The sequence below is a fragment of the Silene latifolia genome, unplaced genomic scaffold (assembly GCF_048544455.1).
Source record: "Silene latifolia isolate original U9 population unplaced genomic scaffold, ASM4854445v1 scaffold_79, whole genome shotgun sequence".
In the NCBI taxonomy this organism is placed as follows: domain Eukaryota; kingdom Viridiplantae; phylum Streptophyta; class Magnoliopsida; order Caryophyllales; family Caryophyllaceae; genus Silene; species Silene latifolia.
In genome coordinates, this window is record NW_027413701.1 from 2,494,719 (window position 1) to 2,522,502 (window position 27,784).

General features: G+C 41.6%; 1 protein-coding gene across 2 annotated transcripts; it reads right to left on the minus strand.

Annotated features, from left to right (window-relative positions):
* Nucleotides 1-24,332: 24,332 nt before the first annotated feature.
* LOC141640447 (F-box protein At4g22280-like) lies at nt 24,333-27,251 on the minus strand. Of its 2 annotated transcripts, XM_074449251.1 has the most exons (4): nt 27,094-27,249; nt 25,634-26,562; nt 25,204-25,353; nt 24,333-25,068 (listed from the first exon to the last, which is right to left on the minus strand). In XM_074449251.1, the coding sequence occupies exons 2-4, from the start codon at nt 26,540-26,542 to the stop codon at nt 24,700-24,702; spliced, it is 1,428 nt and encodes a 475-aa protein (XP_074305352.1). In that variant the 5' UTR covers nt 26,543-26,562; nt 27,094-27,249; the 3' UTR covers nt 24,333-24,699. The 2 variants fall into 2 exon arrangements, with proteins under 2 accessions (XP_074305352.1, XP_074305353.1); XM_074449252.1 differs by lacking the exon at nt 25,204-25,353 and having other exon boundaries at nt 27,094-27,251.
* Between the last annotated feature and the right edge of the window lie 533 nt (nt 27,252-27,784).

Genomic DNA, 27,784 nt, shown 5'->3' on the forward strand with positions numbered 1-27,784 from the left:
GACTACAAACACACGGGTTCAATGCAAAACACTTCCAAACCATTTGAAACCAACAAAAATCGTTTCCCATCAATTGTTTACGTATCCTAGCATGATTCTAACTCGGAAAAACAACATATTTGAGCATGTGAATGGGTAATTTCGGATTCAAGAGATGTAGCATGAGATTTTCATCCAAACATGTGAGAGTTGCTAACAAGCATGATATTCAACATCCAAATTAGCACCAATCATGAAAGATACAACTTTTAACATTCATATGAGATTATAACTACATAAAACCACACAATTCTAACATAAAAGTCGAGTAACCCATCACCGTTACCTTTTTGCACTTCAATCTTCTAAAGACTCGTCAATGATGTAGCTATCCTCCTCCGGGTTGTCCAAGTTCTCCCCTAAACACAAAAATAAAGATTTTAAGTCAAGAATTCACATCCTTGAAAGATGATAATTTCGAAATAGAGAGAAAGATGACAACTTTCTTACTTAGAAAGAAAGGAAATGAGAAAAGGAAGAGAATGGCGCGAAAAGGAACGAGATTGGTGAAGAATTGAGTGAGATATGGTGGTTTTAGGGTTAGTAAGGGAAGGTTCAACAATGGTGGGGTGGTTGTTGGGAAATTTCAGAAATTACAAGTGAGGGAGATGAAGTTGTGAGGGTTTAGTTGAGGTTTTGTGTAGAGAAAAGAGGGGGAAAAAGGCCCATGAGTCAAGTTAAGCCCAAATAACTCAAAATGAGTCGGTATCCACTAGAATTTTCGTCCCAAGTCTACTATAACTCGAGACGGAGAATAATATTATTAAAAATCTACACTATTATTACCGTTACGATATTTTATGAAAATAAGCTTTAAATAATAATTATTTAATAAAAATTACTTAAAAGTTTATTTAAAATATAAGGAAAGGGCGGGGTGTTACAATCATCCCACCTTTTAAAAAGTTTCGCCCTCGAAACTTGAAACGAAAAGGCATTACCTTAAGAAAACAAACCAGGGTACTTGACACGCATGGAAGCCTCCGGCTCCCAAGTCTCTTCTTCTACATCACCACACTTCCACAAAACCTTCACCAAGGGCACCACTTTGCTTCTTAGCTTCTTCTCCTTCTTGTCCAAAATCTTAATCGGTCTCTCCTCGAAGGAAAGACTAGGCTCAAGCTCGGGAATCTCATTTTGCAACACATGACTAGGGTCGCTAATGTATTTCCTAAGTTGAGAAACATGAAAGACATCATGAACTTTACCCAAACTCGGGGGCAAATCCAACTTATAAGCCACGGCACCAATCCTCTTTATCACTTCATAAGGTCCAATGTATTTTGGACTCAACTTCCCTTTGACTCCAAATCTCTTTACTCCTTTCATCGGGGACACTTTCAAGAACACTTTATCTCCAACTTCAAATTCCAAGGGTCGTCGGCGAACATCGGCATAGGATTTTTGACGATCTTGGGCGGCTTTCATTCTTTCACGGATGAGCTTCACTTGATCAATTGTCTCGGCTAACTTGTCGGGTCCTAGATCACGAACATCACTTGCTTGGTCCCAACAAATTGGACTACGGCATTTCCTTCCATAAAGGGCTTCATAAGGGGCCATCTTGATAGAAGCATGATAACTATTGTTGTAAGAAAATTCCACCAAAGGTAAGCTCTTCTCCCAACTAGAATGAAAATCAAGGGCACAAGCACGCAACAAGTCTTCTAGAGTTTGAATTGTCCTCTCGGATTGTCCATCGGTAGCGGCATGAAAAGAGGTACTCATCAACAACTTGCTACCCATAGCATCTTGCAAAGCTTTCCAAAATCTTGAACAAAACCTCGGGTCACGATCCGAAACGATCTCCTTAGGAACACCATGGTAACGAACGATCTCTTCAACATAAGCACTAGCAAGACGGTCTAAACTCCAAGTCTCTTTGATAGGAATGAACCTAGCACACTTGGTCAACCTATCCACAACAACCCATACGACGTCCTTTCCACCAACGGTCTTAGGCAAAGCCATCACAAAATCCATGGAAATGGACTCCCACTTCCATAAAGGAACATCCAAAGGTTGTAGCAAACCACCGGGTCTCTTATGCTCAATCTTCACTTGTTGACAAGTAAGACACCTTCCAACGTATGACACAATGTCATTCTTCATGTTAGGCCACCAAAACTGAAGCTTCAAGTCTTTATACATCTTGTCTCCTCCGGGGTGAATCGAATAAGGTGATAGATGAGCTTCATCTAGAACTCTCTTCCTCAAGTCAACGGCATCGGGCACATACATGCGTCCTCGGTAACGGAGGTAACCTCTAGCATCAATCTCACAATCCCTTGCTTTCCCTTCAAGAAGCTTGGCTTGAAAACTTTTAAATGTAGCATCGTCCACAAGGCCATCTAGAATCTCACGGTGAAGAACGGGCTCGGCAACCATAGCACCAAGATAATCAAAACCACTCTCTACAAGTTGCAAATTTAACTTACGAAACTCGGCACAAAGGTCATCGGGGAGTACACGGATAGCACTCAAGGGATGAGTAGACTTCCTACTAAGGGCATCGGCAACCACATTTGCCTTACCTTCATGATACAACAACTCCATGTCGTAATCATTCACCAATTCTAACCATCGTCGTTGTCTCATATTCAAATCCTTTTGGGTGAAGATATACTTCAAACTCTTATGATCGGTGTAGATACGGCAATGGACTCCAATGAGGTAGTGTCTCCACATCTTCAAGGCATGAACAATGGCGGCTAACTCCAAATCATGAGTGGGATAGTTCACCTCATGAACTCTCAATTGTCGCGAAGCATAGGCAACAACTCTTCTATTTTGCATGAGAACACAACCCAAACCCATCTTAGAAGCATCACAAAACACATCAAAGTCGACTCCATCCTCGGGCAAGGTCAACACGGGGGCGGTAGTCAACCTCTTCTTCAACTCTTGGAATGCACTTTCACAAGCTTCGGTCCACACAAACTTGGTCTCCTTCTTCAAAAGTTGAGTCATCGGTCTAGCAAGCTTGGAAAAATCTTTCACAAAGCGACGGTAGTAACCCGCCAAACCCAAGAAACTACGGATTTCACCAACATCGGTTGGACTCTTCCACTCGATCACGGCTTCAATCTTTGAAGGATCTACCATGACACCATCCTTAGATATCACATGGCCTAGAAAAGACACCTTAGACAACCAAAATTCACACTTGGAGAATTTGGCAAACCACTTTTGACGACGGAGGATTCCCAAAATGATACGGAGGTGATCGGCATGCTCTTCTTCGGACTTGGAAAAGATGAGGATATCGTCAATGAAGACCACAACACACTTGTCTAAGAACTCACTAAAGGTCCGGTTCATTTGGTCCATGAAGATAGAAGGGGCATTGGTTAAACCAAAGGGCATCACCTTAAACTCGAAATGTCCATATCTCGTGCTAAAGGCGGTCTTAGGGATATCGGACTCACGAACGGAAATTTGGTGATAACCGGATCTCAAATCAATCTTGGAGAAAGTAGAAGCACCTTTGAGTTGATCAAACAAATCTTCAATTCTTGGTAGAGGATACTTGTTCTTGATGGTAACACGGTTAAGCTCACGGTAGTCAATGCAAAGTCTCATGGATCCATCTTTCTTCTTCACAAAGAGAACGGGAGCACCCCAAGGCGAGGCACTAGGTCTAATGAATCCTTTCTCAATCATCTCATCAAGTTGCTTTCTCAACTCCTTCAATTCGGTTGGCGCCATACGGTACGGGGCTTTAGCAATCGGTCCGGTTCCGGGTACAAGGTCGATAGAAAACTCGACATCACGCTCGGGAGGAATTAGGGCAACTCTTCGGGAAAGACATCGGCGTACTCACAAACCACGGGCACTTCTTCGATCTTTGGTAAGGGAGGGGAGGTAGAAGTCACCACACAAAGAAAGATTTGGTAACCTTTCCTCCTCATACTCATCAACTTCAAAGCGGAAATCAATTTCACACCTTCTTGGGAGCGGACTCCTCTATAGGACACACGAGTGCCTAACGGACTCTTGAGGCGAATCTTTTGGTCTCTACACTCGAATCTTGCATCATACTTTGACAACCAATCCATACCCAAAATTACATCGAATTCCTCAAGGGGAAAACGAAGTAGGTTAGCGGGGAACAAGGTTCAGAAATAGAGATAGGAATGTCGGAGAAAGTGAGGGAACAAGAGAACATTTCTCCGGAAGGTAAGGATATAGAAGTTTCCTCACTAGGAATAGGCTCAAGGGCTAGTTTTTCCGAGAACTTGGAAGATATAAAAGATAAAGATGCGCCGGTATCAAATAAAATGAGGCAAGGTTGATCAAAAATTGAGAACATACCCGTAATGATATCGGGATGAGCGGCGGCTTCGGCTCGACTCATGACAAAGATAGTTCCTCTTGGCTTAGCATTTGGAGTAGGAGCATCCTTCTTCTCGGGGCAATCGGCTATACGGTGTCCGGGCTTCTTACAATGAAAGCAAGTCAAGGGCTTGCCATAGCATCCAACTCCGGGGTGTGGGGCTTGTCTACAATGGTAGCACTTACGATCTTTCCCAAGCCTATTAGTTGAGGTGTGAACTTGTCCTCTTGGTTCTTGATCTCTTGGTTCTTGTACCCTTGGTTCTTGTCCTCCATGGTCTTGTATCCTTGGTACAAACCTCCTCTTGTTGGCATAGTTTGGAGTAGAAGGCACAAATGGTCTCTTGCCATGAAAGTTAGAACGATAAGAATGAGAAGAGGAGTGGATTTTGGAATCTTCTTCAATGGCCTTCAAAGAGCTTTCGGCCCAAATAGCATCATCATAAACTTCCACAAAGGTAGTTGAGCTTCTTCTCACCATGCTTTCCACCTTAGGGTTCAACTTGTTCTTGTAGAAGTAGACACGATCCTCTTCATCTTTCACGAACTTGGAGGCATAATGAGCAAGTTCATTAAACTTGTCGGTGTAGGCTTGAATTGATAGCTTCCCTTGCTTGAATTCCATGAATTCCTTCAATCTTTGTTGCTTGAGCTCCTTAGGGTAGAAGCGAGTCTCCACAAGTGACTTGAAGCGGTTCCAATCAAAGTTGGGGTCTTGAGTAGCGGTAGGACCGGTCAAAGTCCACCACCTATCGGCTTCCTTCACAAGAAAGTGAGATGCTAATCTCACCTTGTCCTCCTCTCGGGCATCAAAGAGAGAGAAGTTCTTCTCCATATCACGAAACCACTCCGAGAGAGCAACGGGATCCACTTCACCACCATAGGTCTTAGCCTTGTTTCTTGCTAGTTGACTTGCAATCCAAGCATAACTTCCTTGACGGTTAGCTTCGGGTGCAAGGGGAGCGGGTTGAGCATTTTGTTGATTAGCAAGTACTTGAGTGAGGGCTTGCATGATAGCATTTTCCACTTGGGTTGGTCGTGCCATCTTGCACAAGAGCAAACAAGTTAGAACCTAACACAAAACATACACAAAAAGGCTACCAACTTAGGTCCTTAATTCTACCCATCTCTCATTCATTATTCAAGGTCAAGTGAGAAATTTAAGTTGGGGTACACGTGTGTGCGTCGGGAGCAATTCATGCTCTGATACCAACTGTGACACCCCTCGTTGAGGTAACTAAATGTGACTAGTAAATCGTGGCGGAAACACGAGATTTTTAAAACTTTTAAGACTTCTAATGAAGTCCAACGCGAGGTATCACCAATACGATAAACAAGTCTAGATAGTTAAGTTTAAGTTTACAACACAAGTCTAATTATTGGGAAAAGATATCCACGAATTAACATAAGTTCAAGAGTAGGTGAGTCTATTATGTAATAACTAATAAGGTCCGAGGTAAGAACTCGCTAGCTCACACGGTCTTGCCCACTTAAGCTTCATCACCAACCTGTCATTCATAATAAATATGAAAGCCACAGTCAGTGGGGAGTAACTCAGGGTTCTCCCAGCCACAATATGTCAAAATACAAGTAATTAAGGATTTAATTAAATAAACAAGCATGAGAGTAACATACTTACGGTGACGAGAGGATCATGATTAGTATACAAAATGCAATAAGAGTAGTCACGCATAAATGAGAGAAGAATTATTAGGTCCAACTGTCACACACCAACTCGACTCAAATGTAAGACAAATACAAAGAACAGACGGACAAGACGGACAACCTAGACTCCAACCTCTTGGTAGGACGACGATCATAATACGGTCCTAGTCTAAACCGGATCCGACTCTCGGGATGGACGACACCCGATTCGACAAACGATACCAAATCGTATCCAAGACTCGAAACATGGCACGCACTCGTATCCAAAGGTCGAGTAACCTCTAATCGGAAACATGGCACGCACTCGTATCCAAAGGTCCGAAGAAAGGCGGAAGGGTATCCTAATCCGGAAACATGGTACGCACTCGTATCCAAAGGTCCGAAAAGGTTAATAAGGTATTGTCAAGTCGTCATGCAATGTAAATCGTCACACATGGGTCAAAAGGGGATGTCCATGATTTTGCAATATCATAACATGAATAAGTCTCAAGGTAACCAATTATCGATAGGGAAAAAGATACAAGCATAAACCAATCATTATTAGAAGTCACAAGTGAAATGGAGCAAACAGGGGGCTCCCAGCCGGGTGGTGTACCGGCCGCCGGGCCACCGGCTGGGACAACAAGCCAAAATCAGAAATCTAATAAAACTTACAGTGCACTCCCAGCCGGTCAGTAGACCGGCCGCCGGTCACCCGGCTGGGACTACAGCCAAATTTCAAAACTCTCATAAAACCTTGATGCACTCCCGGTAGGTCCCCACGGCCAGTCCCCTATTGGGAATACACCAAATTTCCAAAAACACATAAAACCTTCAATGTACTCCCAGTAGGTCCCGCCGCCGGTCACCCACTGGGAATACGCCCAAAACTCAAAATCACCTAAAATCCTCGGTGTACTCCCAGTAGGTCAAGAGGAGGCCGCCACGATCACCCTACTGGGACTACGAACATACTAAAATTTGTCCAAAACTTACAGAAACTCCCAGCCGGTCAGAGACCGCCGCCGTCATCACCCTAGTGGGACTACACCTTTCTAAAATATGCTCAAAATTTGAGGATCTCCCAGTGGCCAAGAGGCAAGCCGCCGGTCACCTACTGGGACTACAAACACACGGGTTCAAAGCAAAACACTTCCAAACCATTTGAAACCAACAAAAATCGTTTCCCATCAATTGTTTACGTATCATAGCATGATTCTAACTCGGAAAAACAACATATTTGAGCATGTGAATGGGAAATTTCGGATTCAAGAGATGTAGCATGAGATTTTCATCCAAACATGTGAGAGTTGCTAACAAGCATGATATTCAACATCCAAATTAGCACCAATCATGAAAGATACAACTTTTAACATTCATATGAGATTATAACTACATAAAACCACACAATTCTAACATAAAAGTCGAGTAACCCATCACCGTTACCTTTTTGCACTTCAATCTTCTAAAGACTCGTCAATGATGTAGCTATCCTCCTCCGGGTTGTCCAAGTTCTCCCCTAAACACAAAAATAAAGATTTTAAGTCAAGAATTCCCATCCTTGAAAGATGATAATTTCGAAATAGAGAGAAAGATGACAACTTTCTTACTTAGAAAGAAAGGAAATGAGAAAAGGAAGAGAATGGCGCGAAAAGGAACGAGATTGGTGAAGAATTGAGTGAGATATGGTGGTTTTAGGGTTAGTAAGGGAAGGTTCAACAATGGTGGGGTGGTTGTTGGGAAATTTCAGAAATTACAAGTGAGGGAGATGAAGTTGTGAGGGTTTAGTTGAGGTTTTGTGTAGAGAAAAGAGGGGGAAAAAGGCCCATGAGTCAAGTTAAGCCCAAATAACTCAAAATGAGTCGGTATCCACTAGAATTTTCGTCCCAAGTCTACTATAACTCGAGACGGAGAATAATATTATTAAAAATCTACACTATTATTACCGTTACGATATTTTATGAAAATAAGCTTTAAATAATAATTATTTAATAAAAATTACTTAAAAGTTTATTTAAAATATAAGGAAAGGGCGGGGTGTTACAGTTTTTGCTTTTCAAATTATACATTCTACCTAATTAGCAAGGTAATTTAATTCTTTTAACTTATTTAATTTTATCTTTTGAATGTAGATTTTGCTTATTTTGTCTTCATTGTTGGTAATTATGTTGTTTTGTGCCTAGATCTACAACTTATACGTGTTAATTTAAGATTGTTTAAAAAAAGCCCCAAATTTTCGAAACCCTAATTAGGTAGGATGAACGATTTATGATTTTTAATTGTTGTTTAGGTATGTATTTTAGGGAAATTAGGTTATTGATAGTTGATTTATACTAAATTTGTTCAATTTTTTTTTATAGAATGGAAATTTGTGATTTTCCTCTTATTTGTTATTGGGATGGAGAAGTGTTGGAGCAAAATGGATGTGTAACCTATAGAGGAGGGAATCAATGTTTTATTCTAGCTAGTACAAAGATGACATATCTTGAATTAGTTGAAGAGATTTATAAGGGAATCGGTGTTCAAAGTTTGGGTACTCAATTGAAGGTAATGATGAAATTTCCGAGTGCCGGGTGTTTCAAAATTGTTCCCCTTAATAATGAGGGAGCCTTTAAAGCGTTATGGGCAAGTATTCGTCATTCACATGCTCCTTCAATGGACATATTTGTAGAAGTTTCTACTAGTCAAATTGTCATTCCTACACCAAGTATTAGGCTAGATGATGTTGCTCAATTTGTTTCACTTGAAACTAATTACGTAAATGATGGGGAATTTTATGGTAACTTAGAAGGTGATGAGATTGATGAGGAATTGGCAATACTTGATGAGAATTTGTTGGCAAATGAAGAAGATGGTGATGATGATCTTGTCTTTGCTAGTGCTCCCATCGTTGAGTTTAATAAGATTGATCAATTAGATGAGGATGAATTGAATAGCTGGAAAACTTGGGAAAATATGGTAAGATATGAACATGGGAAAGAGTTTGCGGTTGGACAAGTGTTCCCAAACAAAGCTTCACTTAGCGATGAGGTGACATCATATTGTGTTAAAGCAAATCAATTTTTCAAAGTTGCCGAATCAAAGCCTAATACTATTACCTTCAAATGTGGCCGGATTCCTACACCATGTAATTGGCGGTTAAGGGCTACACAAAAAGACTTTCATTCTGAAGTTTTTACCATTGTGACATACAAAGGTCCTCATGATGAGTCTTGTGTTTGTGACATGGTACCTCAAGACACATGAATTTGAAACGAGCATTCATAAGTCATGAGATTCGTAACCTTGTTGAGGGAGATTGGGGATATAAAGTAAACTCTGTTGTTACTTATATTTTAGATAAGTATGGTTACACAATTTCATACACCAAAGCTTGGAATGCAAAACAAAGAGCAATTGAGGAAATATTTGGAGATTGGGATAAATCATATGAGTTGCTACCTCGTTTCATGCAAGGCTCAAAAGAATCTAATCCTGGCACTATTGTTCAATTTTATACAACACCAACAACTAACCCAAATGTGCAAAAATTCAAGCGTGTTTTTTGAGCATTTAAACCATGTATTGATGGCTTTGAACATTGTCGGCCATGTCTTCAATGCCTTCCATGTCTTCAATGTCACCCGTCAATGAACAAGGTACCCCAGAGCCTAAGAAAGGGTTTTGGAGTCGCATTCGAGGAAAAAGCAAGAAGAAGACTTGAGGACTTGATGTAATAGTTAGAGGATTAATGGTTTGTTTGACATTTTAGATGGTTAATTTGTTTGACATTTTAGTTGTAAAACTTAGAATTTAATCCCCTTGTGCGAAGCTTATGTGGTGTGTAAACTCGGTTTTTATTTATAATAGGCAATGGTTTGTGTTGTCCTTTGCATTGTTGAGCATTGTTGAGCATTGTTGAGTTTGGTTTTCTGTTTTGGCAAAGGAAAGATACGAGAACGAAGGGAATTTGTGCAGCAATGAAAAAAAAAAAAAAAAACTGGCTAAACACGCCATAGCTAATGGCGGGTTTCAAAAGGAAGACACGCCATACGTAATGGCGTGTTTAATATTTGGCATTTTGATCAGCTACTGGAAAGGGGCTAAAAATTGTGCTGCTTAAACACGCCATAGCTAATGGCGTGTTTTATTCTTAAGACACGCCATACGTAATGGCGTGTTTCCTTTGCTTATATTGTTCAGCTACTGACTTTGGGTTAGAATTTTAGACTGCATAAACACGCCATTACGTATGGCGTGTTCTTTGAAGTAAACACGCCAATACGTATGGCGTGTTTAAGCCTCATACAGGCTCGTCAAAACCGAGCCTACGTGGACACCATTTCGATAAATGTTTTCAAAACCGACCCAAAACGACAATTCTTTTATTTTTGAGCATTATTTCAAAAACGGACTCAAAAACCCCGTGTTCAATATATATCGGCAATTATTGAGACCATTGTAAGTTGATCCAATATGATGAGCAACAATCAATAATCGAATGTAATCATGATAATAAAATTCATTCACCCTAATTTTGTATTATTACTTCATCTGTCTCAAATAACAAATAATAATATAACTATTATATTTCATTTATTTTGCAATTGAAAGTAATAAAAAAATGTGGAATAAAATAATAGTAGTTGATAATAATTGAAACTCACTAATTAATTATTTCACAGTCACCATGTCTCAATTATTTGTTTATCTTTTATTAAAATAAGACAAAAAAAATTGAGACTGAAGTAGAATGTCACATAAGTTGACAAATACAATCCTAATGTAGATTTTGCGTTTTACATGAATTGTTGTGCCAAAAAATGATTATTATTATTATTACTAAAATTGGTTTCCTTAATTAGTTACACCCGAATGTCGGATTAGTATTTGGTTTAATGTAGTTTCCGTTCACAAAATGATTTCTTTGAATTTTTGCTTTAGGTTTTGATTTGTTATGGTTACGACTTAAGCGTGATCCAATTTGATATTTTATATCCTTTTATATAGATTTATGATGGTGAAATTTTGAAGTTCACAAAATTTAATTTATATGGCTATGTGACAGAGAAAAAAAAAAGAATCTACTATTTTTGTTATTCCACATAACTTATAATCACTAATTTTTTTTCTATTGTTCTCGCATATGTTATTGAAAGCTCTAAAGAAGAAAAATTAGTTTATGCTCAAGAAACCGATTCATAATAGCAGATAACGATAACATAATACAATTAGCAGATTTTAGCGCCAGGTTTGACTATCAAATTAAATTAGCAAATTTAAAAAGGGCATTTGGTAATTAGCAGATTATAGGATAGTTAGAATCGTTTCATGTATAAATTAAATCTGCTAATACAATATCCTGCTATTCGTAGCGTATTCAAACTTAGTTGATTCCGACCAATATGTTATTAGAATATGCCGTTTAGCTAATATTTTTTTTCTTTATATAATCGCATTGTTCCGGGTGTAATTCCAGAGCAGTTATATGTTACCACCCGTGCTTGTAGAATGACGTCTTTGGTTGACTCCTCCTTGCGGTCTCCTGAAACAATGAGCAAACTGAGGGCTCGGCTTTGGGCCGAGCGAACTCACTCCGACGCTCAAGTCAGTAAACTTAGAAAGATAAGTTGTTGTTATTTGGTGAAGTATATATTGTAGAGAGATAAGGAAGATATTACCAGATGAATAGTGATTCTTAGGTTAAATTGTGGATCTCTTCCTCAATGAGAGTTGAGGAGTATTTATAGACTTTCACCTTTTGTCACGTAGTGGCCAAGTGGCTAGCAGGTGGAAAGACTGATCTACCTCTCGGCCGAGGGACCCATGGCGGGCCGGCGGGCCCTGTTGACTCACCGCCGAGTGGTCTTGGATATGAGTTCGCGGATGTGTGCCTCGGCTGGCTAGTTGTCCCCGCCGAGGCACAAGAGACAGGCCGACAGGTGGCGTCGGTTAGGCTGTTTAAGCCGTTGACTTGCTGTGGATATCTTTGACCTTGCTCAATATCTTTGATCGAGTCGTGGGGTGCAGAATATGCCCCATCAATTTGCCCCAGCCGTAGTCTATGCCGTGGTATGGGCTCCGATGTATGTTGAGCGTATATTCGCGCAAGTGAAAATTTCGCCCGGCCTCTTCTTCCCCGGCATGGCTCGCTTAGGCCGTACCATATCCCCCTCCACATGGATGTGTAATGGACATCCGATGTGGAAAGAGGCAATGATGCCGGCCGAGACCGGGGTGGAGAGTGCCGGTTGTTTCGACACCCCCGGCCGGTGCTTTAATTTCTGGCTTGGTTGATCATGTGGCCGGCGGATAAACAGATACTTAGGAATTTGTTGAGGAAGATGAACAGGCAGAGAGATATGAAGGGGCGTGTTGAAGATGCTTGGTCACTGTTGCATTGATTGACGTTCAACTGTTGCAACGATTGACATTCAGTGGTTGCATGTCTGACACGTGTTTATTTGCTGATTGGCTGACGTTTCATGGGCTGTGCCCTGATTGGTCCTTCTCCATGGGCTTTCCTCTATAAATAGGGTACTTAGTCCCTGAAATTGGCCACCAATTTCATTCTCTCTAAAAATTTTCTTCTCTCCAAATTTCCAAGGGCTTTTCTCTTTTCTAATCTTCGGTGTCGTTACTTCGGCTAGTGTTTTTCTTCAAGGTAAACAAACAAACTTTTCTCGATCTCTTATTTTGTTGAATAATTGTTGCTACCATGTCTTCTACTGAGGCCGGTCCTAGTAACCGTGCGCCGGGGGGTTCCCCGCCGTGTCTTGATGAGGAGGAGATGCTAGATGTCATCCCGATAAGGTCTGGGGGCCCTAGGTCTCCGTCTCCCGAAGTCGATCCAAAAGCTTTGGAGGATTGGGAGGACGATGATGATGATGATGATGACGACGGTGATGATGCTGGTGATGATGCTGAAAGGGCTCATCCTGATGAGGGGAGGCAGTACGTTATGGATCACGGCGAGGCCTGTAGGGTCCGCCTGGACCGTGTCTGGACCCATAAGTTCGCCAGTTGTTTCGGCGAGACATTTTTCGAGGGCCATTTCTACTTTGGCAGGGGGTAAAAAATTGTTATCCCTGAGGAGAGTCAGGCCATCTGTTGTCCTCCACCGGGTTGCACCGGCGTATACATCCGGCACTTGGAGTATGGGCTCCGATTTCCGCTGAATGATTACGTCATGGCTATCATTAGAGCCATGAACGTCGCCGTGGCCCAACTGCACCCGTTGGCTATTAGGACCATAGTCGGCTTTGTCTGGCTCTGTCTCTTCAAGGGGGAGGTCCCAACGGTTAATTTATTCCGTCGGCTTCACCACCTTCGGCCGTCGTTTCCCGGTTGTGTCGGATGGTACAGTGTGCAAGTGGAGTCGGGTTACATCTCCGTTGATAAGCTTTCCTCCTGCAAGGACTGGAAAGATCGGTGGGTATACGTTGAGGTGCCGGATGACTATCCACTGCCCCGGTCCTTCCAGCACCAAGTTAATTTGCGGTGCAAGGCGAGGCGGAGCATGACGGATGGGTCACCCGGAAAAAGCTTAAGATGGACGCCAGCAAGGTCCCTCTTAATGAGGATGAGAAGCTGGCGATGAGGCTCTTTGAGACGGACAAGAAGGGGGTGTCGAAAAGATGGATTCCTCCGACGCAGATCATTCTTCAGGATGAACCGCTCTGCCATGTCGGCCTCATACCGGCCCTAGCGCAGGGTGAGTGGGGTCGGTGTGAGGCCCATCTCTGCTCTCAACGTTTCGGTTTCTTGAATTTTGATTTACTTCTTCTTAACTTTTACCTTGCTTCCTTTGCAGACCACTTTGGACCGGACCTGTCTGAGGATATCCTTCGGAGAATGGGGCTGCACAAGGATAAGACCGTTGCTGATTTGCACCCCAAGGCTCTGGCCCGTGATCGCAGGACGTCGCCGAATGATCTGATGGATCAGCAGCTGAAAGGTCTGAATGTGGAGGCGGCCCAGGCGAGGGTTGCTAGTAACATGCCGCGCCGAACGCGGAAAACAAAGTCTTCGGCGGCAACGGCGTCGACCTCCGTTCCACCTTCCATCCCTTCAGTCCAGAAGGAGACGGTGGAGATCGTTGACATTACCGATGGGGGGGACTCTGATGCGGAGGGATCTCCCCTTGTCCGTAAAAGGAGAGAGCCCACCCCTGCTGCTGATACTTCTGCTGCTACCGCTGCAACTGCTGCCGGCGAGGAGATGCGTCCTCCGAGCAAGAAGGCCAAGCATGGTACAGATACATCATGTGGCTCAGGCCTAGCCGGTTAATTAGGCGTTCCTGATGACAGGCTTTCCGATACGTCCATGTATACTGACACGGATGTTTTAATTGACTTTTTGTAGATCAACCGTCGGCAACCGCCGTTCTCACTGTGCGGCAATTGGAGAAGCGACTGAGAAGGCGGGTGATAGAAATGTCGCCGTCGATCCCTACCTCGAAGGTTTTCCCACCGGGCTTGTGGCGAGAGGGGATGAGAATAGGCAAGAGGTGGCGAAATGGACTCGGCTAGCCGGCTCCCACATTATGGAGCAAGAGAAGACCATGGTCGAGGTCGCCCACCTCGAGCGGCTAAGGTGAAACTCGACGCGGCGAACAAGGAGGCTAAGAGGGCCAAGGCCGAGGTGAAGAGGCGTCCGTCGAGAGAAAACTCGGGGGACGCCGAAAAGGAAGTCCTTCACGAGAGGGCCAAGGCCGAGGCTGCGGCGGCTGAAGCTGCTAAGCTGCGGGAGATGCGTGACCTCGTTCAGAAGCACGCCGACCTTTACCTTACGCAGAGGAACGAATTTAGGGACTTGTTCCAGTGCCAGGGGAAGGTGGTCCAGAACAAGGATGCTATCATCGCCCAAAGGGAGGAGGACATTGAGAGACTCCAAACCGTTCTTCTCCCTAACATGTGCGCCAATCACGGGACTGGCCGAAGAAGCGCCGGGGAAGTGATTGAGGAGCTCTTCCTCTTGATGGCTCCTTTCCGTGGGACAGATTTGAGTGTTTGATGACAAGCTCGAAGCTAAGGAGGAAGCCGCGAAGGAAAAGGCCAAGGAGGAGGTAAGGGTGAAGAAGGAGGAAGAGGCGGCCGCGGAGAAGGCGGCCCTTGCCGAGGAGGCCGAGGCGGCCAAGGAGGAAGCCGAGAGGATGAAGGGCCGAGGCCGCTTGAGAAAGCCGAGCTCGCCGAGACACCTGCGGGTCGCCCATTAAGAACGATCGCTAACGCGCCGATGGCAACGGCAATGGCATAGGGAGACGGGCGGTCGTCACCGGGCTCACCGGCGTCTCGGATAGCTTTAGCTGTTCGGGGCCAATTATTAAGCCTTTCCTCCCCGCCATCTTTTGGCGCTCAAATGATATGTCCGTAACCTTTTGCCTTTCTTTTTCTTGTATTTTGTACAACTTTGGTAGGTTGTGTTTTGGCTTATCCTTATGGGGACGGCGTCGTCCCGTATTTTCCTTACTTTGTAACCGATCATTTTTAATAAGAGTTTGCTTATTCTCGCCTCCGGCTTGGCCGAGGTCTTTTCTTGTCTTTGTCCGAGCTGTCTTCTTACGTCATTAATTGAGCGCTTCTTTTGTTTCTACCTCGGCGACCGAGGCGTTAGAATGCGTATCTCAACTGTGTTTAACGTTCCTAGGGCGTCTTGATTGCTTTCGCGAGTATCAACCGCGCCGGTAGTGACTGTCATGAAATATGCTTCCTTATAGTGATTGCCGTGGCGTCTACCTCTTGGAGTGACTGCTGCGGCGTCTACCTCTTGGGGTGATTGCCGTAGCGTCTACTTCTTGGGGTGGCGCGACGGCGCCGCTTCTTGATGGTGGCTCGCCGTGGCGTCTACCACTTGGAGTGGCTGGCTGCGGCGTCTACCTCTTGGGGTGATCGCCGTAGCGTCTACTACTTGGGGTGACTGCGACGGCGCCCGCTTCTTGATGGTGGCTAGTGGCGTCTACCACTTAGAGTGACCGCTGCGGCGTCTACCTCTTGGGGTGACCGCCGTAGCGTCTACTACTTGGGGTGACTGCGACGGCGCCTACTTCTTGATGGTGCTCGCTAGTGGCGTCTACCTCTTGGAGTGATGCTGCGGCGTCTACCTCTTGGGGTGCTCGCCGTAGCGTCTACTTCTTGGGGTGACTGCGACGGCGTCTGCTTCTTGATAGTGACTATGGGGGAAAATGAACACTTTGATGGAAAGCTTGGACGATTCATTAGATAAAAACGTGGGTCGGGGTGCCCACAGTTGTCTTGGGCACCTCCGCCGCTTATACAAAATTTTCCCGAGATTGTCGGTGCCCTAATGGCTCACCAAAGGTGCACCCTCCATGTCTGTCAGCCGGTGTGTCTTGAGGAATCGTCGGACCTGGGAGTATACTGTATCTGGAAGGACTTTAATTTGGCGGTGTCGGCTTTTATCCTTTCCAGGTATCTTACCATCCCGTCATCTCGAGCCTCATACTCTCTACTGATTTGGTTGGCCACCAATAGTGAGCATGTTTTCACCACGACGTGTTCCGCCCCGGCAGCCCTAGCTAACTCAACTCCATTTATCACCGCCTCGTATTCGGATTCGTTGTTTGAGGTCGAGAGGGTAAGTTTCAAGGCGTGCTCAAACACGTCCCCGTTTGGGCTGGTGATAAGAATGGCAGCTCCTGAGCTGTTCGCCGTGGGGGACTCGTCAGTAGTTATTTCCCATACGCCGGGATGCGGCTCTTCTTGGTCGGTCGGGGTTCCTTCAACCATGCCGACGTCGGTATTCATCGGGTCACCCTCTTGCCGCAAGGATGGGCTCTTCCCCTTCCCTGACTTCTTTGCCCCTTTGAGGGATTGCATGTTGCACCCTCTGGCGGATATCTGGGTGTTGACCACCTCGTCTTTCTCGTCCTTGGAGACGAGTTTATGCGCTTCCCCGGCCCGAGACATACATCGTGTCGGGCCGGATTGACATTATCGCATCGCCTCACTCGGAGTGACGCGGCCTATGAGGACGTTGTAGGCGGATGAGCCGTCAATGACTACGAACTCAGATAGGACATTCTTCGCCGCATTCCCTTCGCCGAACATCACCTGATCCCGATCAACCCTGGGGTACCAGGTCGGCCCCGGAAAAAGCGTACAACGGATTGGTGCGGGGGCTCAAGTCTTCAACCTTCGGACCGAGGTTGAGAAAGCACTCCCTGAACATGATGTTCGTGTAGGCGCCGTGTCAATCGAGGCACCTCTTGACCAGGTGGTTGGATATGTCCAAGTGGGTCGCTGTGAAGGGCGATGACTCCCTCGTAGTCCTTCTTCCCGATAGTCATGTCGGGGATGTTGAAAGCGGGGACCGCTGTTTTGGGCACAAAGTTGATGGCCCGATACATGGCTCGTTCGGTGCCGTTTGTGCCCATGAGCGGACTCCACCGTTCTCGTTGCCCCGATGACAACATGGATCACTCCTATCCGTTCAAAGACGGATTTCTTATTTGAACCGCCGGCCTCGGTCTTTTGGCCTTTGGCGACATACTTGCCGAGGCTCCCCTTCCGGATTAGCTCTTCAATGGCATTCTTCGAGATCTTCAGCGGTTGTCCGTAAGGTGGCGGTGTGGCCGTGGTACCCACAAGATCGGCTCGTGTCACCGTCTCCTTCGGCTTGGGGGCCTTTCCCACCGGCCCTCGTTCTTGCTCGGGCGAAGACCTCGGCGCGGATACGACCGGGGGTGTGGCCATTGAATCGTTTCGGTAGTACGATCCACGAACTCCACCTGGCGCCGCCGGTTCTCGCTCTCCTGGCGGATCTATCGACCGTGACCTATTATTGTCACGGCGTCTTTCATCCGGGTTGTCCTCCCGGTGGTTCTTCTTCTCCGAGTGCTCGGCCTCGCGTGGCCTACCCAGTCTTGTGATAGTCTTCCACCTTGATGGCTGGTCGGCCATCTTCCTTACTGGCGTCTAAGCCCAAGCCGCCGCACTTGATGAGCTCGTTTTTTAAGTCTCCCCTTGGGAGGCCTTTCATCGCCGAAGGTCGCCGGCTCATTGTTCGGCTCACGAATCTTGAACCTTGGCGTCGAACCTCTTTACATAGCTTCGGGAGAGACTCGCCTCCCTCCGCTTGATAGTCGGGAGGTCCGATGTCTCCACGGCCCTCCTTTTATTGCAAGAGTCTTTGGGCTAAGAAGGCGTCCCTTAGGTCGGCGTAAAGATACCGAGCCGTTGGGCGCCCCTTGTACCAACTCCGAGCCATCCCATGCAAGGTTGTTGGGAAGACTCGACACGGACTTCGTCGGGTTGCTCCCACACCGACATGTACGACTCAAAGGCCTCGGCATGATCGGTGGGGTCGCTATCCCCTTTGTATGTGAACGCCGGCAACTTCAGCTTGGTTGGCACGGCGGTTTCAAGGACGTAGGCATTGAGGGGCTGTCTGACCACATGTCGAACGACACGCGGCGATCGGCTCCTCGCATTCCTAGTCCGGCTCCTCTCCCCGTGGCGGGAAGGGCTTCTTCTCCGACTCTGGTGAGTCGGGCTTCTTCTTCGACTCTGGTGAGTCGGGCTTCTTCTCCGACTCTGGCGAGTCGGACTTCTCTCACTTCTCTGAGGCAGGCCTCGTCGGTGCTGCGGCGACGCCGTCCTCCCGTGGGTCCGGGAAGGACTTAGGTCTACCACTAGCACTTTGGGCTCCTCCGGCGTCTTGACGGGACCAGCTTCTTCCAGTGCTCCATTCAGGTCTCTTGGAGTCACATTCTGGGCCCTGGTCTCCTGGACGGGTTCCGCCGCTCTTGTCGGTGTGACAGTGTGAGCCGACGTACTACCAATTAGGTCCAGGAGTAGCTTCGGTTTGCCACGCATCGACCACATGTCCCATGATGGTGACCTGGTTGGCGGGCAGCGGCGTATCTGGTATTATTGGCATCCTTTACTCCGGTTGAATTATCCGGCCGGTGGAGGGCTGCGCAACTCCAGAACTGTGGACGGTATTATCTTGGCAGAACTCGGTTTCGTCAGTTACGAATACCTCTTGTTGTTTTGACATCTTCGCTTTTTGGGTGGGTTTTTGTTTTGGTTTTTTTTTTGTTTGGGAATGAATGTGACTAGCTTCTAGTATCTATCCCCACAGACGGCGCCAATTGTTCCGGGTGTAATTCCAGAGCAGTTATATGTTACCACCCGTGCTTGTAGAATGACGTCTTTGGTTGACTCCTCCTTGCGGTCTCCTGAAACAATGAGCAAACTGAGGGCTCGGCTTTGGGCCGAGCGAACTCACTCCGACGCTCAAGTCAGTAAACTTAGAAAGATAAGTTGTTGTTATTTGGTGAAGTATATATTGTAGAGAGATAAGGAAGATATTACCAGATGAATAGTGATTCTTAGGTTAAATTGTGGATCTCTTCCTCAATGAGAGTTGAGGAGTATTTATAGACTTTCACCTTTTGTCACGTAGTGGCCAAGTGACTAGCAGGTGGAAAGACTGATCTACCCCTCGGCCGAGGGACCCATGGCGGGCCGGCGGGCCCTGTTGACTCACCGCCGAGGGGTCTTGGATATGAGTTCGCGGATGTGTGCCTCGGCTGACTAGTTGTCCCCGCCGAGGCACAAGAGACAGGCCGACAGGTGGCGTCGGTTAGGCTGTCTAAGCCGTTGACTTGCTGTGAATATCTTTGACCTTGCTCAATATGCTGACTGGTCAGCGGGTGCAGAATATGCCCCATCACGCATATCTCATTGTATGCTGATAAAGAAAAATATTATTTTAGGCCCGTGCATCGCACGGGCATTAAATCTAGTATATATATAAAAGAGATTTTTTTCGAGCGATTCTAGAGCGTCCACATCATCAGAAATTAATTTAGGAAAGTTTTATAAATAATATTTTCCACATAAAAAATAAAGTGGAGAATCTTTTAATTATTATAATATCTATATTTCCTAAATTATATTCATGAGAAGTTTCTAATTTTTATATAAAAACGTTGACATTTCACTTCGCAAAAAAGTATCGTTAAAAAAATTATTAAAATAATATAATTAGCTTCGTGGTAAAAAATGCTATCATTAGAGTATAGATTTCATATTATTTGTACATATTAAAACTTCTTAGTTTGTAAAATTGTGTAATTTTTAGTATGTTTTGTCCCACATTGAAAAATAACGTAGGTGTGGTGAATATACTACATATAAATAGTAGAATTGTCCACATCGAAAGATTAGTATAAGATGATGTGATCCTATGATTATAAATAGGAGGCATATTTGGAACTTATGTATCCACCTAAATTGTTTGAGTCTCATAAATATTGTTTTAAAGAGCTCTTAAGATTTACTATCATTATCTACGATATGGTATAAAAAATAAAGTGCAAATCGTTGGGAACTACCCGGAAAAGAGTTAAGAATATGAACAAGAAAATCAAAAAATACAAAACTAAAGGTTTTACTAATGGTAGTCTTCTGACACAGCACAAAACTTAAAATACTAATGGTTGTCTTCTAAATGCAATAATAGAGCGTTAATGAGTCGTTATATGTACGATGTAGATATCCCTATCTAATGATCAAGACTAAGTGGTTTTACCTTCAAAGAAAAAATAATATGTATACAATAGAGGTTTTTTTAAAAAGAGACATACACTTCTTGGTATGTTATATCTTTCACATTGAAAAATAATGTAGGCATGATTAACATACTACGTCTAAATAATTAAATTATGTATCTCACATCGAAAGAATAGTATACGGTAGGGTGATTCTATAAATATAAATATGAGGTATCCTTGAAACTTAGGTATTAATAACCCAAAATTTTTTGATATAAAAGATACGTACTTTTTAGTTTGTTATATGTCCCTCATCTACATAGTATAAAAGTTGGGTTTTTTCCTGGCTTCCTATTGGCTCCCCTATTTTAGGAATAAAAACATTATTCTAAAGGTGGTCCCTACCATTATTACCTTTAACTTTAATTGTGATTTCATTTCATTTCCTAAGAATTTAAGATGGACAACTTGCCAGAACAATTTATTTAAGCAAATCAATATCATTTTTCACTTTATTCAATAATAATAATAATAATAATAATAGAGTAAATATGAAAATTATAAACATTTACCTCTTAAAAGGTCTGATACCAGCACTAAAAAATCATTTATGTAAAAAATATTTATAGAAAAAACAAATAATATGACCATAATTATAAATAATAATAAAAAAGTAAAATCAAAACTAAAAAACGGAATAATAAAATTTATTTTTTACATGCATGTTGGTATTCAATGTTATCAAATATGAATCCTAACATGCATGGAGTTTAAATTTTCCTCCATAGAAGCAAATACTTGATATCCATATTTTACTCTGTAAGAGTTGCATAAGTAAAACTTTATATTATAGGGCATATATGATAGACAACCAAACATTAACAAACCTATAGATTGGATCAGATACTTAAATTATACGATACATATAAATTGAGACATTAGAGATAAAAGACTTGAAAAGAGAATTTGGTATTTGCATAAATGAATTTGGAGTTTTTTACCAATTAGCTGAACAAAAGACTTGAAAAGAGAATTTTGGAAACAAATACTACGTACTAATGTACTATGTTGCTTGCGGCGCACAAAAAATAAGAATGGGTTGTTTAGGGGATGAATGAAGTAGGGCTTACACAAAAAATATTAGGTTTACTTTGTATTGTGTAGATCACTTTTATAGGTAGCTAAATGGATTAATGAGCTAATGGGCTTAAATAAAAAGTTATTTATACTTACTTCGTATTTACTAGACTTTGCAAATACTGTGGGGGTCAAGCATTTGGTTTATATTTTGGGTAGATTGGATTAGATAGGCTCATATAATAAATTAGATTAGGCTTATCTAGACCCGCTAAATCGATCAAGCAGACGAATATGGATTCGATCATTCCAGATTTGGATAAAATATGGGAGGGGTAAATTTCTGATTTGTAAAATACGTGTGTCATTTATGGTTCGGGCTTATTTCAGATTTGTAAAGTACAGGTTTATACAGGTTCAGGTAAATATGAATTGAGCAAACTTCGGGTTTATAAGGGTTTCAGGTAAACAAGTCATATTATTGCAGTTTTACAAAGGTCATAAAAATATAGTTATTCTTAATTTTTATAGTTATGTAGTTTAACACCCGTATAAAAAAATAGTAAGAAAACCGATTTTTTGTCTATACTACATTGCTATATTTATCGGTTGTTAGATGTATGTGATAAAACGTTACTATATTTATATTGTAACTATTTGAGCAATTGATCATTTCTTTAATAGTACCGATGTTTGGAGGTGATTAATTATGTAATCACGCTCATTTATATGCCTGATCGCACTAAAAAACGTAAAATAACGCTTGCGTGACTTAACAATTTATGGATTATACAACAAGTTGTATATGTTGTACGGTGTAGAATCTGAGCTTTATGATAAAGTATCTGAGCTTTATGTTAAATAATATGAGCTTTATTAGAAAGTATTGAACTCATCCATTTACACAATAAAAACATGAACTTTGAATTAGCTCAGAAAAAATACATATAAACTCGGATTCTTATACCTTGGTTGTACAATGCCTATGGTACAACTGGATGTATAATCCTATTTGTGGTGACTTAATCACGCTTATTTATATGCTCATATTTTTAATAATAGTGTCTGTTATTACGACCCGAATGCACGGGTTTAAAACTAGTTGAAAAATAAGTGATGTTTATAATTTTAATATAAAAACTTTATATATCATTTGACAAAAAAATATCGTATGAAATTTATATAATTAGATTGTGACAAAAAAAAATACTATCATTAGAATGTAGATCGTATTCTATTTTCTCATTATTAAATCAGGTTGATGTCAAAGTATGTGCGAAAAAAATGGTGTACTTACTATGTTATTTGTCTCACATTGAAAAGTAATGTAAGTGTGGTGAATATATTATGTATAAATATTAGAATTGTCCCATATCGGAAGTTTACCATAAGGTAGAGTGATCTTATGATTATAAATAATGATAGAAAATCTTAAGCGCTCTTTAAAACAATATTTATGAGACTAAAAAAATTTTGATAAATTTTTTTGAAGAAAAACAACGTACAAATATTAATGGAGAGTACTTGATCATATTATTAAATTTAAGTATAACTATTAGATATAATGAGTAGCAATTGTCCGTATTCGATATTCGGGATCTGGTTGGATGTCAAACTTAGTGCAAAAAAGATGGTGTAATTCTGAGTATGTTATTTGTTCCACATTGAAAATAATGCAGGTTTGATGAATATATACTACGTACAAATAGTAGAATTGTCCCACATCAGAAAAATAATTCAAGTTTGGTGAATATATTACTTATAAATAGTAGAATTATTCCACATCGAAAGATTAGTATAAGGTGGGGTAATTATATGATTATAAATAAGAGTTAATCCACGTATATATTAATCTTTTATTTTTTTTTAAAGAGATATTTTAATAATATGTAAATAAATCATTAGACATAGAATGTAAACATTAAACCCTTATAACGTTTTTTTTTTTTGCATTATACATAAGTTAATTACCCCGTTGCAACGCACGGGCATTCAAACTAGTAGGTAATAATCCAAAACGTATTTTTTTCTTTCTTAATTATTTACCTGAAAATAACACTTCCCGAAATAATCGAATCCGTTTGGACCGGAAATGACCCGAGCAACATGCCCGCAAAACATCCAAAACCCGAAATAACTTGACCTGACCTCAAAATAAGTTGAATCAAACTTGGGATTTAAATTGGACTAAATATAAACTGGACCGAACTAATGTAAACGGAAAAACAAGAAAAAAAAATTAAACAGAATTGGATAAATCTTATGCAAGTCTAAAGATAACGGTATTTTGATACAGTTATTTCAAACTAACTAATTATTTCCTCCATCTTTTAATCTTCTTCTTAATTTCTTTTTATTGTCATGGAAAGTGAGTGGAGAGGAGCGATCGGCATAAACAAATTACTTTGTTTGGGGAAATACTTAATTTCCTCTGACTCATTCATTTCTATTATTTTTTTATTATTTGTGAAGGGTATTTTGATCGAAGACAAAATACTAATGACTAGAACAAAGGAAGTAGGAGCAAAATAACATGCCGCCTCTCTTTCCATCCATCTCGTTCTCATCCCCTTCCCTTCTAAAGTACTCGTACATAAATTTATAAAATTATGCGAAATTAGTCAGAAGTATTTGTGTGAAGTCATTGTAAAGTATGACAAAAACAGAACCAATAGGGACGGTGAAATCGTGGCTAAAACAGTGAAAATAAATACTCAACTTGTTAAAAGGTCGCCAATTAAAACTAAAAAAATTAGAAACAAAAGACTGTCACACATCTTTCATCAGGGTCATACATACATGGTAGAAGGTACAAAGTCGAGTTCTAGCATCGGAAAAGAGAGTGGATTCCTCTCCAACATTACATGGGTGTTGAATTCCTTCAATCACAATGATCATAATAGATAACATAGAATAGTCATTTTATGAACTTATAGGTGTCCAACTATATAACAAGATAAGAGGAATGCCATTTCTTCCTAATATCCTTCTGATTTTGATTCGTAGTAGTAAATCCTTCCACTTCACCATCTTCCATATTCTCCGGACAAGGAAAATTGTGACCTTTCTTTCCTTCCAAATCGATCGATATAAATGATCAAATTCTATCTTTGAGCTGGAATAGAAGTTAAGGTGGTGTTCCCGCTACCAAATTTAATTTCTACATGGCAGTCTATTGAAGCCCTTGGAAGCATCAACAGGTACTTACTGATCTCCAGATCCCTCTCCAAATCGCAACCAGAGAGAATATGGACGATCAACCTCTTCAAGCGACTCGCATTTGTGAGAAGATGCTCCATAAGTGACCGTGAAGCCGAATCATGCCCACAAAATTTGTGCACTTCAATCACTTGGATGTGACATGAAAAAGGGACTTGAGGTATATCTGACGGTAACAGCGAGCACTGGCCGCATTCGCTGCAGCAGTTCTCCGAAGTGTAATAGTCTGAACAATTAGGACAGTCAAGAAAGCACTGGAACACAAATTCCCCAAGTCAGAAAACCGAAGAAAACAAAACAGTTGCATACACGCTCTAGTGTAATGTGATCTCTCACAAGAACTTGTGTTGTCTATGAAAAAACAAAAGCTATTATTATTTGATGCTAACCGATTCAAAGAAGACAGTTTCAAGTTGAGGAGATTTGCCAATCAAGCGCGTCGCATATTCTCGCACATAATAAGGATAGAGACGGACTTGTACACTTGACAAGCTAGGAAACTCAGGCATATGCTCGTCTTCATCGAGTTTAAAAAGAAGCTGTACAATGAAGAAAAGAACCGTACTCATATACTATGAACAATGAAAATATGATTCCATCCCTATCAACTAAAATTAAAGACTCTTTATTATCTGTCCCCGTACTATAGAACACCACCACCTCAGTACCTCAAGGGCTTCCGCAAATTGGGGGAGAATTATGATCGAATAAAATAAAATGGGTCATTGAAGTGGCTGTTGACATAAGGCCATAAGGGTAACATCCAATCGGTAACCCTCTCGTAATAAGTACAAAATAAGGGAATACAAATATACATACCTCTAGAGTGTACATTTTAAAGCGTAATTGAGTGGCTTTAGAGGTAGCGGCTGTTAGAAGCTCATGCTCATACTTGGGTAGATCTACCTTAGCATCCAAATCATCATATGCACTGCACGAGTTTTTCCATGATGGAACAATTTTCACGCCAGTATTTAAGCTGTATTCTAAGTGTGCCAAATTAGGGGCGTCAATCTCAAATGTACCCCGGTCAAAAGAGCAACGTCTTATTGTAAGCACTTTCAGTAATCCAGTGCGATAAGTGGCATGACCATCAGTGCCACACTGACAACATTCAAGGGTCAATTTCTGAAGCAATTCACAGCTAGAAAACAATCTCTCCATCGAATTAAAATCAAAGAAGATGATGTTACCCAGATGAAGAATCTTGAGTTTTGGCAACCTGGGTGATAGAGGAATTTCAATGCAATTGTGCACATAACCTTTTCTTTTGAAGTTCAATCTCACTAATGTTTCACACGTGAAAAAGCCATCAGGCATACAGTCGATCATATTAGAAAACTCGTAATGAAGTTCTTGAACACCCTTTTTTAACGCATTACTAACCCATCGATTCAAATCTGAATTATCATAGGTGCCTGTACACACTAGACTAAACTTCATGATGGGTGAGATTTGGTGCAATTCCAAAACTTTATCAGTAAACTCCTTAAACCTTTGAGCCGCTTCAATTATCTCATTTTTTTCCTTAGGTCCAGAAAATATTTCATCTTCAAAAGAAAGACAAGTTGTCAAAGTGAAAAGGTGTCGCCATCTCGTTGATAGAATACTTGTACTGACAGCAAACCTTGTTGGCAGAAACGAGAGCACATGACCAAGTACATCATCGGGTAAACTGCTGATCCTATCCAAACAACTCTCACTTATCGATTTCATTGGTGGTGTCATAGTTTTTTACGAAACTGTACCTGAAATGCAATTAAGGCTGAATGAAGAGATAACTATGCTACTAATGTACATTGATTTATAGAACTTTACGAGATATTATTCTCTTTCCCCGCCCATTCCGGACTTTTGAAACAAGGGTTTGATACTCATTCCCAACAAGAAGCAATTATAATACGAATGAATCTCGTCTACTAGAAGTCTAAAACACACGAAACAGGACAAAGGATCTCGAATTCCAGCATTTCCGTCCCCAACTTAGTTGCCAAGAAGCATGATGATGAACGAATTTCAGCATTTAATACCTAATTACTGAAATTAATTGAGGGTTCAAGTAGCATACCCACATAATTCATAAACTCAAATCACAACCCAGATCATTAATTAAGCAAATAAACTCTAGAACAATTGAAATTATTAATCCAAAATCAAATGCTAAACAATCCAAATCATGAATTTAACAATCACATATTGTACCCAATAACATTAATACTCAAAATATGAGAATGAATTTGCAGAAAATAAAAAAAAAAAAGAGCAAAAACTGGAATTACCTTGGTAGTGGCACACAGCACACTCAAGTTGGAAGATTTTTGTGACCTTGAAATAAATGAAGAAAATGGAAATGGTAAAGCCAAGTTTTATATACTTGGTACTTTGGTAGTTGGCAGTGGCATAATTGTTGTACGGAGTATAAACGAACGAAACGTAAATAAATCGTTGAGTCAAGCAGAGCAGTTGGGTCATTTAGGTTAAGACGTTAATATCCGTTTTAAGTTTAAGACAAATTAAATATACCATATGTTAAAAGTTGTCTTCATTACCACCTATTGGTAGTATTTGACCTGTTTTGACCTTAAGACGATAGTGTCCGTCTTAAACAAGACCTACTGTGTGAGTATTTGTTTACCTTTCTATATTAAGAATATTAGGGATATTCTAGGGTGTACCTCGTGTTTTCTCAAATTCTAGCATATGCCCTCGATTTTGAAGAAACATCTCATATACCCCTAAACTCCCAGATTCGTTCCTAATAAACCCCAAATATCCAAATTCGTGTTTTTAATGGTTAATATTGTCACAAAAATTGTACATTGATGAATAAAAATAAGATTTATATTGATTGCTCTGCGTATTCTAGATGAGTAATCAACTAAAACCGCCCAAATATTATATTTAAAATTGTAAAATTTTAGCATTTAGGGTATTTGTTGAACAATTTACTGAGTTTAGGGGTATTTGGTG